The 16,607-nt window shown below is 37.2% G+C and overlaps 1 protein-coding gene across 1 annotated transcript in view; it reads left to right on the top strand.

The window, feature by feature from the left end:
* KCMF1 (potassium channel modulatory factor 1) overlaps positions 1-16,607 on the top strand; it is a 60,765-nt gene that overhangs the window by 15,780 nt on the left and 28,378 nt on the right. The window contains 1 exon segment of the mRNA XM_074856924.1: positions 13,263-13,430. Within this exon segment, the coding sequence (XP_074713025.1) occupies positions 13,263-13,430 (168 nt within the window).

Genomic DNA, 16,607 nt, shown 5'->3' with positions numbered 1-16,607 from the left:
ATTAAAACCAGTTACTGGGAGGTGTCATTCTCATTGTGCCTCAAAACTCAGTTAATATTTTGTTCTTGGAAGCATTAGGAATTCAAGGAAACTGACCAGAAAGTTGGAGTGGATTGTTGAGAGTTACATGCCAGAATACAGTTGTCTAGCCATCAATTAAGTACTTTGGGGTGATAATTGATTGAGGTGCAGGACTCCAGACTCTAGCTCTGAGGAATACTATGATGTATTTTTTTTCAGAGCAAATATTTCATGTCAGCAGCTGATGAATTGTTTGTAGTGCTTACATTAAACTTTGTGTTGAGCTTTTTCCAAACCTGTTTTTCCTTTCTTCCATTGTCCTTACTCACAAATTAATGCTTTTGAAGAAAGCAGATACTTTCTTAACTTGTGTAATATGACATTGCATTAAAGGTCCCTAATCTGTAAGATGACACTACCTGCATGCTCCTTCATAGTGCTAGGCAGTTGGAGATCTTGGCATTGTATAGAAGTTGTAAAGGTCCATACTGTAGCTTCTTCAAGTTAATCCAGGAACTCTAGAGAAGCTGCTGGGACTCTAAGGAATGTCTCAGAAATGAGAAGCTGCAGAGGAAATACTCTGAATGATCTGATGACCTATATTCAAGATGAAGCAGACCTTAGGGGTAAAAAAAACTAAAGAAGTTGTGTGTAAGTAATAAGGTTGCGAATACTTTTGTTTTCCTATTGCAACAATTGTAAGGTGTCTTCTAATTGTACACAAGAAAAATGGACTTGCTATTTGCTGTACTGTAGGCTCTAAGTTGCTGTATGTGACTGTTAGCTGTACTGGAAGATGCCTGCTAATCCAAAGGAAAAGATTCAAAACTACCTGTAAAATATAGCCTGTGTGGACAGTATTTCAGGTGCAGTGTCATACTGAAAAATTAATGTATAATTGTAAACTTTGGGAAAGTAAGAGGTGCTTAACTGCTTCTGAGTTTCATTGCTCTGCTGAGAGGTATATTGGTGAAGTAAGGTAACTGTGAGCTTTAGCACATGCAGTTTGGAGGAAAAGCAGTTAATGCTTGCTGTTTCCTGTAGGAGCTGGTGCTTTGTAACAGTCGATAGAGTGCTCAGAAAACCTGTTAAAGTAACAGTCGGCTTAAAGTTGTACTAGGAATGTGGACATTCTGTTCTGCTGAATGGGTTGAAGGTCTCTCTTCATCCTTGCTCCCCAGTGACCACCGCCTTGAAGGCTGTCAAGGTAAATGGATAGTTTCACACTCATACCCAGTCTCAGTTATGGCTATCTAGACTAGAAAGCTGTGCAATTTTAGTGGTAAAACTGGTTGCATGTTTTACATGCATTCTCAGATCAAACTTGAGAATTCAACAGAGTGTGCAGTAAAGCAGTCTTAAAAAAACCTGTGTGTTTAAAGAAGGTACTAACTATAGAAGATGCAAGTATCAGGGTGAATGTTTTTGCTCATAAACGTCTCAGAACTTGAAATAGCTCAGCAGCTTAGTGGGCGAAAACTACTATTCTATGTGGAATTCAAACTGAGTCCAGTGGGAAATGAAGGACATGGCTTATAACTTGGTCTGCAAGTGTAAAGAAAAAGTTGTTTTCAGTGTTATGAATGCACAGTATCTGTGCTTCCAAGATTTGGAAATAGACGTAAAACAGTGAAAGTATCTCTGGTATCTCCACCTTCCCCAGCTTCATTATGTAGGCCTTAGTATATTTGTATTATAACACTCAATTTTTTTTTAATAGGCATATCACTTAAAAATTTCCTTCAGTGCAGGTATGTCAGATTTGTTTGTACAGTTGATTCTTCCCTTATCCTTAAAATAGTGTTTCGTGCATTTTGTAACTGCAGCATGGCATCTGAGCCTATAGTAAGGAGGAGTGAGACCTAACAGGCTTTGATGCTCCCTCTCCTTATTTCTTAAATTATGAAGTGAGGTATGTTTTACCTGTTTTGATAGAATGTTGTATTATTGGGCACCTGCTTTATTCTTGTAGTTCAGCAAATAAAGAAAAAATCTTTGTATCTTGCTGTCTGTTAGTTTCATTTAGAAAAACATCTCTTTTGTTAAAGCTTAATTTCCAAATTTTTAGAACTCTGTGGGAAATGAGGTTTTTTTTGTAGTTATCATTCAGTTGTTAATATAGGTTCCTGTACTAAGTGTTTCCCTGCAACTGTATGTTTTAGACTTTTTATCTGGCTGTTGATCCTTTGTGCAGATGCAGTTTTCCAAATGTTTTTGACATTGCTTAATTCTGAGTGTCTTATTCTAGAGCAAGACTGAATGACACTGTCTGCTATTCAGAATAAGGGTGAGGGTCTGCAGAAGGCTTTTTGTCTGAAGCAAGCTGAGGAGAATTGTACCTATATGATTCTTGTGGTGTAAGTCAGTGCTTGACAATTTTCTTCATTAAAATTTAACATGAGGATTTGAGACTCCAAATTTTGGCAGGATAGAACAAAAATCTAATTTTTTGGTCTTTATTCTGCCTTTTAGTGTTTCTACTTGCAACAAAACAGTTACATTGAAACCACAGGGATTGTTTTCTTCAAAGTTGTTTTTTCCCCCTCCAACTGAGAATAGGTGCTCTAAATACTGACCTTAATATTTTTTCAGTTTCTATACAGTTAAAAATATAGATTGTTTTTTCTCTTTGAAATTGTACGTGGCTGCTTTCAGTTCTAGGAATAAAAATGAATGCTTCCTTCCTGTCCTTAAATTTCTTAATATGATTGGGATTTCATGGCAGAATAGTAGTGAAGCTGATGAATTTGTTTCGTGCTTTCTACAGTTAATTGATCCCTTGTTATCTGGTTTGACAGATTTTTTTTTTATATTTGTCCCAAGTGATGCTTTCCTTTTTAGTGTGTTGGATTAAAAACCCAATTGTGTAGTGTTTTTCCTGAGAATCAGGTTTACTTTGAGGACAGATTTGAACAGAACTGTTTTTCTAAAGTAGTTTTTCTTAAATTAAAAAAAAATCTGAAGAGATTGAGCTAATTACCATAAAAAGACTTAAGTACTGAAGATTCATGAACTATGATCTATAAATCAGTGATAGCTTTTAGTGTTTAGTGATACTATTTAGGAAAATGATCTGACTGATTATTTTCAAACAGGGTGGTTAGGAAATTATTCTGAAAAGTAAGTTAGATATCTATGTGTAAAGAATGGATGGGACTGTTGGGGAAGTGGTCAGAAGGTAATATTCTGATAATCTTTGGTTCTTTATGCATATGTGGTATAAGAAGAGAGGAAAAAAGAAACTACAAATAATAAAACTAAATGAAACTCTTCCAAACGAGAGGAAGAAGGAGAAAGGTATGCATTTGGTATGGCTAGCAAATGACTGGGTTGCCAATCCAGGGAATGTATGACCAATTAGCAAAGAAGTGTGTGCCATGGAGAATCAGAAAGGGGAGAGGAGTGGAACAAACTCAAAGCCTGACCAAAGTAGGCATGAAACCTTTTTTACTTTAGGTTATTGCATTTCCCACAGCACTTTTCTGGTATAGCTTTTACATCATAAGCAATTGTAGTTTCTGCAGGCATGTTACCAGCCTGAGAAGCTGTTCTCTGTAACAAAGAGTGGGTGTAAAAATGGTTGCCAAGGCAGTCTGTTTATGTTCATAGTAAGTTAAATGCCTGAGAAAGCTGAGAGTAGAACATTGCTACTACTTAATATACTGTAGGCTTTCAGCTTCTTATTGACTTTAAAAAATAAATTTGTGTTATCATTCTGTCTTTATCATTCTCTGTCTCTGTTTTCAGAGAAACTCAATAATTTTTTGCAAGTTCCTAGAACTCTTATGGGGTGTCAAGGAAAGATAGATTCCTTTTATGATATTGTGGTGCCATTCAAAATGGTGATCTCGAAGGCCTCTCACTACAAAAAGGACATTGAATTACTTGAGCGTGTTCAAAGAAGGGCAACGAAGCTGGTGAAGGGTCTGGAGCACATGTCGTATGAGGAGCGGCTGAGGGAACTGGGGTTGTTTAGTGTGGAAAAGAGGAGGCTGAGGGGAGACCTCATCGCCCTCTACAACTACCTCAAAGGAGGTTGCGGAGAACTGGGGATGAGTAACAAGCGATAGGACAAGAGGTAATGGCCTCAAGCTGCACTAGGGAAGGTTTAGACTGGATATTAGGAAGCACTTCTTTACAGAATGGGTTGTTAGGTGTTGGAATGGGCTGCCCAGGGCAGTGGTGGAGTCCCCATCCCTGGAGGTGTTTAAGAGTCGGGTTGACATAGCGCTTAGGGATATGGTGTAGTTGGGAACTGTCAGTGTTGGGTTAATGGTTGGACTAGGTGATCTTCAAGGTCTTTTCCAACCTAGATGATTCTGTGATTCTGTATGCTGTAAGCTTGAAAGTGTTCTTGTGCTCCTCTCTGTAAATTCAGTTGGGTGATAGGGAGGAATGCCTGCCTGGGGTCTATCAGCCATCACTGGTTTCTTTAGTGGAGAACCACTTGTTCTCTCCCTCCCTATCCCAGCTGCTTTCTGGATGTGTTTTCCTGACATGAGAAGTTTATGTATTTCCAGACCACCTTGTGCAAGTCTTTACTGTAAGTCTCAGCTATTGTGAGACATGCTGTAATCACAAGGTATTAGTGTGAGAACTGGAATGCTTGCTGCATGAAAACTTTTTTGCCTTTCACTTCTAGCTTCGTGGTTGCCCAGCCAGTGCTGCCTGCTTTCTGCATTGCTGCCTGTGCTAAATCTTAACCTCTTCTCTGTGCTGCAGGGGAGGAAAGCTTGCCATGTTTGCCTCTTTAGGTAATGTTTAAGAATAAGAGGGTCAAGAGTGAGTCTGATGGTGCAAAAGGAAGTAAAGCTGAGTGTGTTCCAGACACCAGAGCTATGCATAGGGTGTACCTAAATTGAGTACTTTATTTCTGCTAACCTTCCAACAAAGGTAAGAATTTACAAGGAAAACTAATGAATTTTGCCTCTGCCAGGTGTGTTGAATATTGATGTTTTTCTATCTGCCTGAAACAGTGGCTCATAGAAAAAGGAATCAAGGCTAGTGAATCTTCAAGCACTTTAACTTCTCAATTGACCCATACTACTCAGTTCTCTCCCATGCCTAATTGGATATGAGACTTGTTATCCTTGTTTGCTTTTCCTTTTCTGTCACTATTTTTCTTCAGTTTCTCTGAACACTGTAAACCAAAATATGCAAAGGTTTATTTTCTGAGAAGACTAGCTCTTAATTCTTGCAGGTCTTGACAGAGAAGTACTAGTTCTTTGGTTTAATTTCTCTTTAGGATTTTCTCAGTGTTTCTTACACCTATAAAACTCATTTGTGTGTAATGCTATTCCCTGCCTGCCGTTTCCTGCCCCCCCCCCCCCCACCCCCACCCCTTCCACAGCCCAGCACTCTTTTGGTGTTTGCCTGAGCTGCATATTTCTGTTGACTGTTTACCCCTGAAAGAAAATCAGGAACCTGGGCCTGTTCTATTAAATTAGAAACTTTGCCATTGATTTTACTAGATACAGGATTTAGCCCAGTGCTGTTAGTGTTATTTTCTTGCCCTGGCACTGTTTACAGCTTCCTCAGTTTAAGTATTTTTCCATTAATAGAATTCACATGCTGTTTGCCATTTTCCAGATTAACAGAGATGTTAAATAAGATCATGTCTGGTGCCAGTTCCCTTTGCTGCCACATTTTAAACTTTCTGCACGGTGATAAACATGTTGCAATTTGTTTGATTTTAATGTATTTACAGTACTTCAGCAGGCTTTAATGTTGTGATGGTTTTGATGGTCAAATTAAATTATATTCATTGAATGATAAGAAACATGTGAGACAGAGGATCAAATATTAAATTAGAAATCCAAATCTGCTTGATCAAAAATCTTTACAATATACACTGTGTCTAGTTCTGCTTTGAAACATGTCTGGCAAAACCTTTCACTGTGAATCATTTCTCATGACAGGTTAAGAATTCTGCTGGTTTCTAAATATTTAGATATGTTAAATGTAACACTCTATTCTGAGAAGATACTTGACACTTTTTGTTGAAAATACAGAAGTCTGTGGTACTCTGAGAGAAAACACCTTTGTGCTGTAGGAGGCCAGGACTTAAAACTGTAACCTAGTTTTCCCTGTCCGAATTTAGGGAGCAACTAGTGAAGTGTCTGATCAGGATATGAAGCCTAGAAAACACTATTTAGATTATCAGTAACTAGTTAATATGCTTTTTTTGCCTGATATATCTAGAGAGAGTGGTTTGTTTCTCTTTTGTGGGGTTTGTAGTAACTTGCAAAAGTAATAAAACAGAAAATATAAGGCATAGCAAATATTATTCTAGGAGGTTTTGAATGTTATATCTTTCTTCCAGTAAAGGTGGATTCCACAATTGTATTTTGCTAAACAAAAGTCCTTAAGTAGAAACAGGGTAGGCTAGTTAAAAAATGTGTTTTGAGAATTGGTCTTCTGCAGCTGCTTTCTCATATTATCTGAAGGAGTTTTCCAGGACACTTGTGAACTTATTAAAATTTTTCCATTCATGCTTGCTTTCTGTATTTTGGCACAGGGATGTGCATTATTTTGTCTTTTCAATGTAGACAAGTTTGTTCTCCGTTATGGAGGATAGGATGATATTCCACCTAACTTGTCAGGAAAGTAAGTTTTTTTGCATCATAGGCTGTATAGTGATGCTTGGTGAAAGATGTCTAGACTGTAAGTCCAGCGTTTTCAGCAGCCACTAGAGCAGTTTCTGGTTTATGTGCCTGGCATCCCAGCAGTACAGAGAGATGGAAGAATCTGCAGATTTGTATGTAAAAAGTTTGCCAAGAAAGTGATTGCTCTTTTTTTTTATTGTATAGAGAGAATACATGTTTAATATTGACAAGAACTGATTGAGTTCATGTTTGTGGCTTGTACAGAACCTATTTTGGCCTATTTCAGGTAAGAATAAATAAATGAGTAATATTTAAACCTCAGTATTTTTATAGTATCTCCTTTATTACTGATTTGGTACTTGGGCAAATGAACTTTACCACAATTTTTAGACAGTGGTCAATAAATTAGTATCGATGTTTTTTGTTTTATTGGAATTTTTATTGAAAAGGTGGTGTTTATTAAAAAAAAGTTGGCTGCACAAGGTTTGCTAGTTGGCTGTTATGTCATCCATCTGGGGTGGCAAGAAAAAAAACTTCCCTCTTTCAGCCAGTTTCAGCTAAGGTAGTAATGAAACCACCAGTGTTTCTGGGATCTATTTTAAAAAAGGAAAATGTTCACTTGGTGTTCGTATGTGCATTGATAGTAGCAAAGTTCTTGGACCTGCTGATTAAACGTCATTAGTGGCGTGGAATGCCATCTACTGGGCAGTATGGTCAGTACATATGAGATATGTAAAACCTTCCTGTGAGCTGTAAATCCCAAAGACTGCTTAGGAGTTTTTTGATTAAGCTGTTGAAGAACTACAGATACTTTGTTAGCATTTCATTATGTTTTTTGATGGAGTAAAAATAGCCCTACTTATGTGTAGATATTGTGGCATTTCTCTCAAAGTTGGATCTGGAGAAGAAATGTTGAGTGACTTTTTCAGTATTAATTTTCGATGGTGTTTTAGGGAAATATAAATGGTTGTAAAGGTCGTCTTGTTCTTTGACTGATTTTAGTACTACATTATTAAAATAATTTGTGTAATCAAATAGAAATGGGTGGACTGACTTATAAAGGTTACAAATTCAAGTTAGGAAGCAGAAAAATGAAGCTAACTAGCACAACTTTATTTCATCCCTTACCTATGGGCTTTACGATAATGAGTTTAATTACTGGGCCAGATACTAGTTTGTGTCTGGGATATTCTTCTCTGACTGCCTCAGTGCACAGGATGAGCTGCTCTGAGGATTAAGTAGACACATGTATTCTATTGCACATCTGAAACAGAGATATGAGGCCATCAGCTGTGTGAGGTTCTTGTTGTGGTGTCAGAATTGGAAGGCATGACGAATGAATTGGGGAATTCCAGAGAGAAAAGGACAGTTTCATGGGATCTCTCTCTCCCCCTCCCTGCATGATTCCTGCATAGCATTGAGCGTGCTTTGCAGTGCTTACTAATCACTTATTCTTGATGCCCTAGATGACTGAAACTGTTCTGTGTATAACTTTCACAACTTGGGATGCAAAAGCAAAAATGGAAAAACTTTTGGTAGCAGGCTGACTGATGCTCATGTGTTAGAACCAAGGCTGAAAGTTGCTGGGCCAACCATACTGCTCGATTCTTTCTTTTGAGACCAGCTCTAGACAAGTACCAGACACTGCAAGTAGGCTTCATGAAACTTGTTAACAACAGGGAGATGACAGGATTAGGGGATCTGTTTCTACTCCAGGCTCTAGAGAGGAAGAAGTGCTATTCAGAAAACAAAAGCCTTTCTGGTCTAACCTAGGCCTGATTCCCTCCCTTTCCTCCCTGCTTTCTTTCCAGTCCTAAGTCAACATCATCCCTGCCTGCAGCTTTAATCCTACTACCTCTTTTTGTAGACGTGTTAGTCTGGTTGCTGCTTCCACTCTGCTATAGAAGATAGTGCATGTTCAGCCCTGTCGCACATGAGATGTGTGAGGGAATGGTGTGTTTTTAGTTACTTCAGGGGTATGGTGTGCGGATTTTCTGTTCAGCACTTGGAGCTACAAGTGTGATGGAATATGTTTTTGTGCTGTAGGTCTCCTTGATGTCTGTTTTCACAATCTGCTTTAGTAAATGAAAAAGAAAAAATAAACAGAAATCAAAGTTCTACAGTTTGGCTGAATTTCTGGTGAAATTTTCACAGAAACAACAGAAGCTTCTGTTCCTAGCTAGGAATTAACCTCTCAAATTAGGCAGTAGTCTGCATTAAGAGATGAGGCTATTAAGAAACATTTGACATTTCAATTTTTAATGGTATCAAATGGCATATATTTTACCATCTTCAGTCTTAGAAACAACTGAGCAACTTCAGTGACAACAGTCTTCACTGTTTGAATACTTCACATGAAGGCTTCATATGAGTTTTAAAAGTTTTCTACTGATTAGTGGATAGAATTTTCTCTGAAATTCCTAAAAATTAAATGATACATCCATAGTATTGATAAAGTTTAGCAGCTCACATTGTTTGAGGCAGGAACATACTCCAGTGTCTCTGTATAGCTTATCTTTGACCATATGTTCTTCATAGGAAAAAAGACCTCCAGAGATTTTCAGGTCACTTTTATCTGGGTCAGATTATTGGGCTTCTAATATTATTATTCTGATTGCCCATTTTATCTGAGGAGGCCAAGTGGGGAAAAAAACCTTTTCTCTGTTACAAACGGGTGTTCATCCAAGACAGTAATGGCTTGGGACATTCAGGACACTTCAACTGGTGTCATACCTTTGCTTGTAACTGTAAAAACAAGCTAATACTGATGTATGTAGTATTTGAACCATGTGTCTGTCCAGTGTTATCTCTTCATTATGAAGTCAAGTTATGTGTTCCCTCTGGTCTCCGTTAAGCCCATGTTGCTTTTGTTTTAGTTAATTCATAGCAAAGCCAATTCTATGTTGTAAGAGTAAATTATATTTGGCTATCAGAATCAAAGTATGAAGGGTGCTGGGGATGGGGGTGGTCCTTGGTTATTTTTTTGTTGTTGTTGTTGTTTCTTTTTTTTAAAAAAAACATTATTCAACATGTTACATTTAAAATGCTTGTGTGATAATGTCTTCCCTGAAGTCATTCACCTGGATTTAGGGGAAGATGTGAGATGGCTTGACATGAAAGTGGTAAGAATTTTGTATTGAAGGATAAAACATTTTATTAATGGGACTGTTAGGTATCTCCTGATTCATTTAACTCAAAATGTGAAGCTGGAGAGGCTAAGACTGTTGATGCTGCGAGGGAATACTGCTGAAGAAACTTTCAGACCTTGAAGTTCGATAATTGAAGTGAACCAAAACTCCTTAGGCTTTTAACACAATGGTACCCTCTAGTGGAACAGTGTTGCATTAAAAAAGCCCCAACATTACTTTTTGAGTGAGCAGCAAGGTTTTAGTTAGATATGACATATGCTATGCAGTATATGTGACTTGTATAGCAATAACAAAGTAGAAGCAGCTTTGAGGAAGCCACCTCTATCATCTCTGATAATGAAAATGTAACTAAATGTAACTAAAATGGATATTTCTTACTCTGATTGCTCCAAATCTTTGCTTTGCAAAAGGTAAAGCAGAAGGTCTCATTGAATAGCAGTTCATTCAGGGTTAATACGATTTCATTCAAGGATTCTTTTAGAAGTCACTGGTGTTTCATGCAAGTCAGAAATGTATGCTGAGTATCTAAATCCTTGTCACACATTTTTCAGGCTACTCTTTTGGTTGTTTGTTTGCTTAATCAAAACCTGTGGTTAATATGCATCCAGCTTAATCTGACATTCTTGAGTCTGTAACATACCTGTGTTTGCAAACGTAAGGTAAACAGAGGGAAATGTTGGATAGGCATCTGTTGAAAGACGTGTTGTGCTGATTGAAATATGTTATCTTTGAGAGTTTGAGATTTGTGCAGGGAAAGGAACTTGGTATTTCAGTTGATGTAAAGATACAAGTAGAGAAAAATTAAAAACAAAATCAAAGCTTTGATAAGGAAATAAGTAATTACTATAGTAGAAAGAATAGGGTGGGAAGAGGTTATTTGTGTAGGTATTTCAGTTTCCAGATCCCAGATTGTATAGACAGGTGAGGTTTTGACAGCCAAGTAGTAGGCTTGAAAAACAGAAAGAACTGTAGCAGACCTGACTTTGAGATTGTTGTAAAATGGGAAGAATAAATGACGTAACTTCTGGAGAAGAGGTCCTACTGGATTTAGGAGGAGGTCTGGGGATTTAAGCATGGGTTTAGCTCCCAAACTGAGGCTTTTAATTTAATTACAATTTTCCCTTTTGTGGTTTTCATTCTCTGCTACACAAATGGATATAAAGGTAACACAGTACATTCCCTTCTGTCAGCTGCTTTCTTGAAGGGAAGGATGTGGTGGTTGTGGCAAAATGTTAACCTTGAGAGAATAAGAAAGCATACTGTCTCTAACATTGTTATTCTCTTGGTCTGACTTCACCAGCCATAGTGATGTGTTATGCTAATGTTAGTTTTTTCTGTTTGAATCAGATTGTAGACTTTCTGATAATTGATCATAAAAACCAAAATGAATCTGCTGCTCGAAGACATTGTACATTTCCACTGGAAATGTTCTTAAGTTTTAAATACAAACTTTATGATGCAATTTATGTTTATGGCTGAATTTCTCCAAAGTTAACATGACAAAGTGTAAGGGAATTGCAGTTTGAAATGATATGGAGAAGTATTGGCATGAAGAAAACATGTAAATGAAAACTTCTTAAGCACAGGTAGGAATATATGAGAACATGTGACAGGAGGAGTTTGAGTGTTGTAAAGAGGCTTACATCTTCATTAAATCAACTGTTTTGAGCTTAAAGGAAAAAAGTAGGGAGAATATGACTTATTGGAGAACCATGGCTTAAGTAGTTCATCTGGAAAGCTGTTAGCGTCTGGCACAGACTCTAGGTTAAACTAGTCTGCTTATTTCAGTGTGATGTCTAACTCTTGTTTTCTAGAAGGTTTAGTAGGCAATAAAGACTTGCAGTGTTGCCAATGTTCGATAAGTGTTTTCTGTATAGCATGCATTGTCGGGGAGATATGGTTGCTGCATAGGTAAAATTTTGTAGATCTCTATATGGGAAAGAAGCAAACAAACCAGCTGAAGCAAAGAAATTCATTCTACAGAGTTAATAAGCAGGTGTTTTCAGAAGGTAGGTTGCTCTCAGTGTCCATCAAACATTGTTACAGATCCTTCAGAGTTTATGGATGAAGCTTCAGAGAAAAGCATGTCAAGTGAGCAAGATTTTTAAAAAAGACAACTTTGAAGATGGTAACAGAGCCATCCTTAAAATGTAGGGTTTTGAGACTATTAATGAAGGTTCTTGAAATATTTTCTTCTGATACACTATTCTGTGTAGAGTGATGCTTTCAAAGTAGATACTGAGTGAGGCAACTAAAGAAATAGGTTCAGTATTCATATAAGAACAGTGCTTAGACATTAGAAACAATTAGGTAATGCTTTAAGTTATCCCTGTAGGTAAAGAAGCTGAAGGAAAAAGTATAAATAACTTTGTCCACTGTTCATCTGAATGTGATGATGCAATTGTTTCAACAAGTATCAGAGATTTAAAAGAAATCGCTTACTGTTGCATTCCTGTGTTGTGTGGTAAAGCTGCTGTTCAGATGCTACAGAGTGGAGTAGCACAACAAAAATTGCAGAAAAATTTCTGTAATTAATACTAGTCTTCTGAAAGTTAGGCTTAGAAAAGTAGGAAGGCTAATGTGTCTATTTAATTCTAAGCAGTTTTATTTCTCTAAAGTTGTCTGTGCTTGTACCAAGATACAAAGAATGTGTCCTAGCTGATACTGAAAGAGGATGGTGATCAAAATCTTGCCTTAATTGTATACACTGGTTTCTTTCCTTGAGGCCCTTAATTTGCTGCTGCAGTTGAAAGAAGTCTGTGTTAGACTTGACAGATTAAAAGATGATGACATTTCTTCTGCACTTAACTAAGTAACCAAGAGAGAACTGAAACCACACAGAAAAATGAAAAGCTTTGGGAGCTATAAGGCCTTTCTTTGACCCAGGCTGTGTTGACTACCTTACAGTGCAAAGATTGAGCTTGAGAAAGAAATAAGGTGGAGAGAACTGATGCAACCTAACTTCAAAAACACCTTAACTTTTTTTCTGTTATTTAAAATGGAAAAAGGTCCTAATTTCTACTCCACATATAATGTCAGGGACAGTTAAGGTATTCTTCAAAATTATTAGGAAGTGTAAAAGTAAAGACTGAAAAGCTAGTGGATTTTTGTTAGTGGTTGCTTTGCTTATTGTTGTTTTTTCCTACCATTTGGCCCAAGATTTCTAACTGAACAGTCAAAATACTGGTCAGTGATACTAGGTAAAGGTGCCTGTAGGAAGGTACCTCTGAAGAGATTTTATAATGTAACCTATTATTATTTCAGGTGCTTGAGTTTGCCCTTATTTTACTTCAGGAATTCAAGATTCTCATTTTGGGAGAGCAGTGTCTTCTAAAGACATAAATAACTTAAAAATCGAGTCTTGTGTCAGCTGCACATGTCAGATGTCTGTCTCCTTTTACTTGATGAGAGGCAATAGCAAGGAATCTGCCTCTTATTAACAAAAGTGCATTTATTGCTGTTTTAAAGCAACTTTTTTTGTTTACAGGTGTCAGCTGTGATGCATGTTTAAAAGGAAATTTTCGAGGTCGCAGATACAAGTGTTTAATTTGCTACGATTACGATCTGTGTGCAACTTGTTATGAAAGTGGTGCAACAACAACAAGGCATACAACTGACCATCCAATGCAGTGCATACTAACAAGAGTAGATTTTGGTAAGTGATAATTTCAAACTAGTGATTTATTGCTATGTTGTGTCTACAAATACAATATGGATTTTCATGTTTCTACTTACCACTTCCCCCATTAGCACACTGATAGAGCAAATTCTCGTCTTCTAAGAAACAAGCATGCTTTCTTTGAATTTAGCATACAAGAACTGATTTATATATATTTTAGTTGGTGCATATGTATTTTAAAATATTTTTTATTTTGATCTGTTAACAGCAGGTTGTCAGACTAATAAACATACTTAATATCAATGACTAGTCCTAATTAACTTCCACTTCAGAAGATGTGGCAACCTTCTCTCCCCCAGTATGCTTTACATAAGTGCCACAGTGTACAATCAGAAAAATGCTGGTGAGATTTTGTAGGGATGTTATTCAATGGTGGTTTATGTGGGACTGTTAGGTACAGCAGGATAGTGATGGGCCGTACTGAATATAAAAGATTAGTGGCAAGGGCTAGCATGTAGTCATCTTGGAAGTCCTTTGAAGGTCTAATTTAAGAATTATTTCTGACTGTAAAGCCATGTCAATACTTAAAATAACAAAAATTTGTTCTTGTCTCCTGTCCTGCTGCTTGTTTCTATTGCATCATGTTTTTAATAATTTGTATTTCACAAGATACTTCTGTGACAACCCTCTGCTCTAAGATGTTGCTGGTGCTGGATGTGAATTTTGGTTTTGTGTTAAGCTCACAGAGCTAGCATTTTAATAATTATTTTAGCAATTTTTGCTGTATTCTTTAAGTTTTGAATCCTTTAAATATGATTTCTTAAAAGCTGAAGTCTTATGAACTGTAAATTACTACTTTACCTTTTTGATTAAAACAGAAGTAAAATCTACTTCTTTATTGCTTTAAAGATTAAACAATAGCTATATATGTAAACATGCAGTTGGTTTCTCAAAACAGCCTTTGAATGAAGATGTCTTCCATTTTCTTTTAATTTTCAGGCCTCTGCTTGCCCTAAGACTGTCTGGTCATGACTTCAGAAATCCAGGCCCTGGGAATCCAGGGTTTGGAAGGAAATAATTAAATGCGTTATCAAAAATGCATGCTACCTTTTTAGCTTGTATATGTTTCTTCTCAGGCTTCTGTTTTTTTGGTCTCACTAATGACATAGAATTCTCTGTACAGTATGTTAGTTCAGGATTCTGGTCACTGAGATGCACAGTTCAAACTTCTTAGCCCCTTAGCAATAGTTATTCTTGGATGTTGCACACGGGCTAAAAGGACAGCATTACTGTAAACATTAAATGTTCATTGTAGGGGTACGAGGACTGAAACATGCTTGCTATGAAACCTTAAGCTAACATTAAATGTCAAAGCTTTCAGTGTACTTCAGTGAGGAAACTTGTTCTAAACACTACTCTCTTAAATGCCTATCATCAGAGCATTCATAAGAACATTTCTTGCAACTTGGATATTTCTATTCTGGAAGTTTTGATAACCATATCTTTTGGTTTAATACATTTTATTTGTACGTGTAGGGGCAGAGAGGGGTTATTTTTTACTATTTTAAGTCTCCATAAAGCATGCAGATGGCAAGGTGGAAAAATGTTCACAGTGAAGTATTGAGATGGGTATTAGAATTCCAAGGGCCACTTCTGCATTGCTTGGTGTTTATGCTACTGTAGCTTCTTTAAATAAGAAGAATAAGAAAACAAGCTCTAGAAATTTCATATGGGTTGATATCCAAGCATTACTCCCACAGAACCAGTGTTAGGAAGAATAATACTGCAACTCAGCTCTGCAGCAAGACTCCTGGTTTGATTTGATTAATGCTGTAGAACAAGAACAGGAAAGAATACATCACCACCAATTGTGAACCACAGCAAATGTTGATGACAGCCTAGTACTAGTGGCCTTGTAAGCTTATACACTGAAGAATGAATTAGGGTATATTTATAAATAACATACTCCTTAGGGCTCAGGAAGCTCTGTGACACCATTCTTAAAATGTTTTTTATTTTACAGTTCCCTTTAGAATGTAAGAAAGGCATAAAGAAGTGTGCACTTACAGTATTATACAGATGCTTAGAGAAGCTACAGTAACTTTTCAAAGAGTCTTGTGTAGCCAAGGAGATCATGTGACTTTGAGGGACATCCAAAAAATCAGGAGCTAAGGAATCTTAGGTTTAATTAGAAAATCAATAATGGTAGAACTAGTAGAATGACCTGTTTCAGTGTTGTCGGGATAGCTGTACTCTAGTGAGTATTAAAATTCATTAAAGAAGCAGATATTAATGGGTTGAAATAAAATCATCTCACAGGTAAGATTAGCAATGTAAAACTAAATGGCATAGAAGTAATGAAGTCTTCTGTCACTTCCGAGTGATGTGGGAAGCCAAATGAAAGGAGAATGTCTTCTAATGTGTGACAGTATGAGTAGGGAGTTTTCCTAAATAAGGAAAACTTCAGTAGAAACACAGAACGGAAGGCTGTTAGTATAGGTAGGTGTGTGAATTGTAGTTTACATGGCCATTGACAAACTTCAATACTGTTGTCTGTAATCAGGTTTGATTCAAAGGTATGACAACTGCTTTTAATAGAATGAAAACTTACAGTTTTTGCTGATGGTGGGGAGGGAAGTGGACAGCTGGTCAAAGGTGAGTGTTTTACCAAGAAGTAAGCAGAGTATGGGATCATTCCAGTGCAAAAGCACTTCAGAGGAAGTATCATTTTTCTGATTTTTAAAAGTGAATGTGGGGATCAGTGGGTGACTTGCTCAAGGTCCATCTGCAGCTGATGAAAAGGACTGTGTACCTCTAGTTCCCATCACTATTCTGGCCAGCACTCTCTATATGCAGATAACTGTGGAATTTGCTTAAGTACTCTGTGTCTAAAGCTGTGACCAAATTCAGGTTTGTGGTGGACAGCTAATCACATGGATGATCCTATCTGTCTTGGATTGTTTCAGTGTAGAAGTAGTTAACATATTGTTGTGGTCAGAGCCTGGAGGGCAACTGAGCACCACACAGCTCCTTGCTCACTCCTTCCCCCTCAGGAATAGGAAGGAGAAAATAAAACAAGAGGCTTGGGAATCAAGATAAGGATAGGGAGGGATGACTCACCATTATGGTCATGTGCAAAAGACAGACTCATTAGGGGAAGAAAAAGGACATCAATTTAATTCAAACACTAACACCACCACCACTTAAGAGCAG

Source organism: Strix uralensis, chromosome Z, assembly GCF_047716275.1.
Source record: "Strix uralensis isolate ZFMK-TIS-50842 chromosome Z, bStrUra1, whole genome shotgun sequence".
Classification (NCBI taxonomy): Eukaryota; Metazoa; Chordata; class Aves; order Strigiformes; family Strigidae; genus Strix; species Strix uralensis.
Note: the sequence above shows the minus strand (reverse complement) of the source record. Positions and strands in the feature narration are given on the sequence as shown.